Source organism: Wolffia australiana, chromosome 9 (genome assembly GCF_029677425.1).
Source record: "Wolffia australiana isolate 7733 chromosome 9, ASM2967742v1".
Classification (NCBI taxonomy): Eukaryota; Viridiplantae; Streptophyta; class Magnoliopsida; order Alismatales; family Araceae; genus Wolffia; species Wolffia australiana.
Window position 1 is genome coordinate 13,711,134 of NC_135843.1, and position 2,648 is coordinate 13,713,781.

Genomic DNA, 2,648 nt, shown 5'->3' on the forward strand with positions numbered 1-2,648 from the left:
AGAGATCACAGATAACTTGTTTGAGGTGACGGATGATGCGTTTCAGATGATGGATGAGGAATTCGAGACAACGGATGAGTTTTCTTCACTTCTTCATGGTTCAAAAAAAAAATCACCTCGAGAGGAGTTCTCCCACGGAAAAGACGCTCGTGGTCAACCCCCACAGAAAGATACTCTCTATTCCTCGCCCCCCGGCTGTTTGTATAGAAGACATCATCGTTCCCTCCCTCCTCCGCCACCCACGGCGGCAGAGGAATATTAACCACGTCGCCAACGTTGCCACCGCACTCGTGAAAGGACATGATCGTCTGGATCTTCAGTCCGAGCTCAACGACGAGCTCGAACAAGTGTAGGTACGCGCCCCACTCGTACTTTTTTGGTCCCTTCTTCTCAACGATCCCCCACCAGACGTCCACCATGACCCCGTCCGCGCCCGCCCTCTTCAGCTTCTCTAGCTTCTCCCTCTGCTCGTCCCCGTTCTCCAGCACGTTGTCGTAGTTTACCACTCCCAGCTGCGCCGATGAAAATCGGTTTTTCTTTTTTGTCAAGGTTTGGCCTTTAGAGTGATTGATAGATAGATCGATTGATGGATAGATAGATAGATCGGTCGTTAGATAGATGGATAGGTGGAAAGATAGATTGATAGATATGTTACTAGATAGATATATAGATCGATGGATATATCGATAGATGTATAGACGGATAGTTCGAAAAAATAGATATATAGATAGATCGATCATTAGACAGATCGATCATTAGACAAAGCGATCGAACAATCGATCGGTAGATAGATGGATAGATAGAAAGATAGATAGATTAGATTAGATTAGATAGATAGATAGATAGATAGATAGCTAGGTAGATAGATAGATAGATAGATAGATAGATAGATAGATAGATAGATAGATAGCTAGGTAGATAGATAGATAGATGTGTCAATAGATAGATGGATAGATAGATCTGAGGATAGATAGATAGATCTGTCGATAGATGGATATTAAGATAGATAGATGGATAGATAGAGGGATGGAAAGATGGATGGGTAGATGATAGATCAATAGAGAGATAGGTAGGTAGATTGAGAGAGAGAAAAATAGATACACAGAGATAGATAGAGAAATAATTAAATAGAGAGAGATAAAAAAATAGATAGACAGGTAGAAAAATAGTTAGATAGAGAGAAATAGATAGATGGATGGAGATAGAAAATAAATAAATTGATAAATGAGATGACAAAATAGATAGAGATAAGAAAAGTAGGTAGATAGAGAAATATAAATATTTATTTATATATAGAGAGAGGAATAAATAGATATATAGAGGACAAATAATAGACAGAGGGAGAGAGCAGATAGAATTTCCGTCGATATATAATTATTCCATCGTTCATCGAAGAATAAATTCTCTCGTTCTTTCCTTCAATGTAGCCCGATTGAACTAGATCAATTGATGATGAACAATGTTGTATCAACAGGACATCGCTTGAAATTGAGAACTGAGCAAATGATTCAGATTTTGGAAAGAGCTTCTCCGAATTGACGAGGCCCTTCTACCGACGAGGCAGAGAGCAAGGAAGATCGAATCGCACATCACGAAAAGATCAATCAGATGGGCATGTTAAATTTGAAAGATCATCATCAGACAAAAACTATAAGAATCAGAGGGATGGAGTATGAAGAAAAGGAGAGAGATACTCACGGGCAGCATTACGTAGACGGGAACGTAGTTGGCAACGGGCGCGGCCATGGCGTGCAGAGAAGCGAGAATGAAGAGTCAAGAAGCTTTGATAGGTGAGAACGTTCAAACAAATTCCTTCTTCTGTAGGAAGCAAGCCGGAAATCTGAGAATTTCTTCTCTGGACAAGGAGAACCGTCTGATCGAGGTCGACTCGTTGCCTCGCCGTAGATCCTCAATCCTTCATGGAAAATATCTCAATTGCTTTCAAACACATTTTTCACGAGTTTCACAAGCAGGTGATCTTATCTCAATCAATCCTATTTCATCAGATGCTAGATGATATATGGTAGTTCCGAAGGATGAAATCAATGTGATCTGGATTCGTGAATAATAATCTATTTTTGGATCACAGAAACTCTTTTTTTACCCATTTCTTTACATCTATGGAAATGAAAGTTGATTTAGTAAAAAAATATTGAATGATATCGTTGAAATTGTTTGTTTGAAATATTTTGGATCATAGAAATTATTTTATACCCCTTTATTTACATTTAATAAATGGAAATTTGACTTTTTTACTGCTAGAAACAGAATGTTTGGGGGCCATCCCTAGCCCCATCTTAAGAGAGAGTTGTATAAATGAAGAAAATGAATATTGGATATGGTGCTAGGGATAGGGCTCAGAAGAGTATGGTAGCAACAAACATTCCCAGTTTTTCATGTCACCACCTTATGATCGGTGCTTGGAGCTCACAGTCCAAGAGCAGAGATCGTCTAATGACTCAAGGCTGGGAAACTCGTTTTTTGCCCCATTTAAGGACATAACCACTTAATGTTCCCTTTAAGTATTGGATTTTATACCCTTGAGATGGACAAAACTGAAGGGATTCCTACAACAGAAGACGTTAAACAGAATCAAAATGACATTCATAAAACCATTGATGAAATCACCTCTACACAGATTGGATCCG

The 2,648-nt window shown here is 39.0% G+C and overlaps 1 protein-coding gene and 1 long non-coding RNA gene across 2 annotated transcripts in view; one reads left to right on the forward strand and one right to left on the reverse strand.

The window, feature by feature from the left end:
• LOC144707938 (beta-amylase-like) overlaps positions 1-1,833 on the reverse strand; it is a 6,883-nt gene extending 5,050 nt beyond the window's left edge. The window contains exons 1-2 of the mRNA XM_078581220.1: positions 1,699-1,833; positions 117-512 (exon numbers count right to left, since the gene is read on the reverse strand). Coding sequence (XP_078437346.1) covers positions 117-512; positions 1,699-1,746 — 444 coding nt within the window. The 5' untranslated portion in view covers positions 1,747-1,833. The remainder of the gene's footprint in view (positions 1-116; positions 513-1,698) is intronic.
• LOC144707941 (uncharacterized) lies at positions 213-2,092 on the forward strand. Its single transcript, XR_013582596.1, has 2 exons — positions 213-353; positions 1,475-2,092. It is a non-coding gene; the product is annotated as an uncharacterized LOC144707941 (long non-coding RNA).
• Positions 2,093-2,648: the final 556 nt, after the last annotated feature.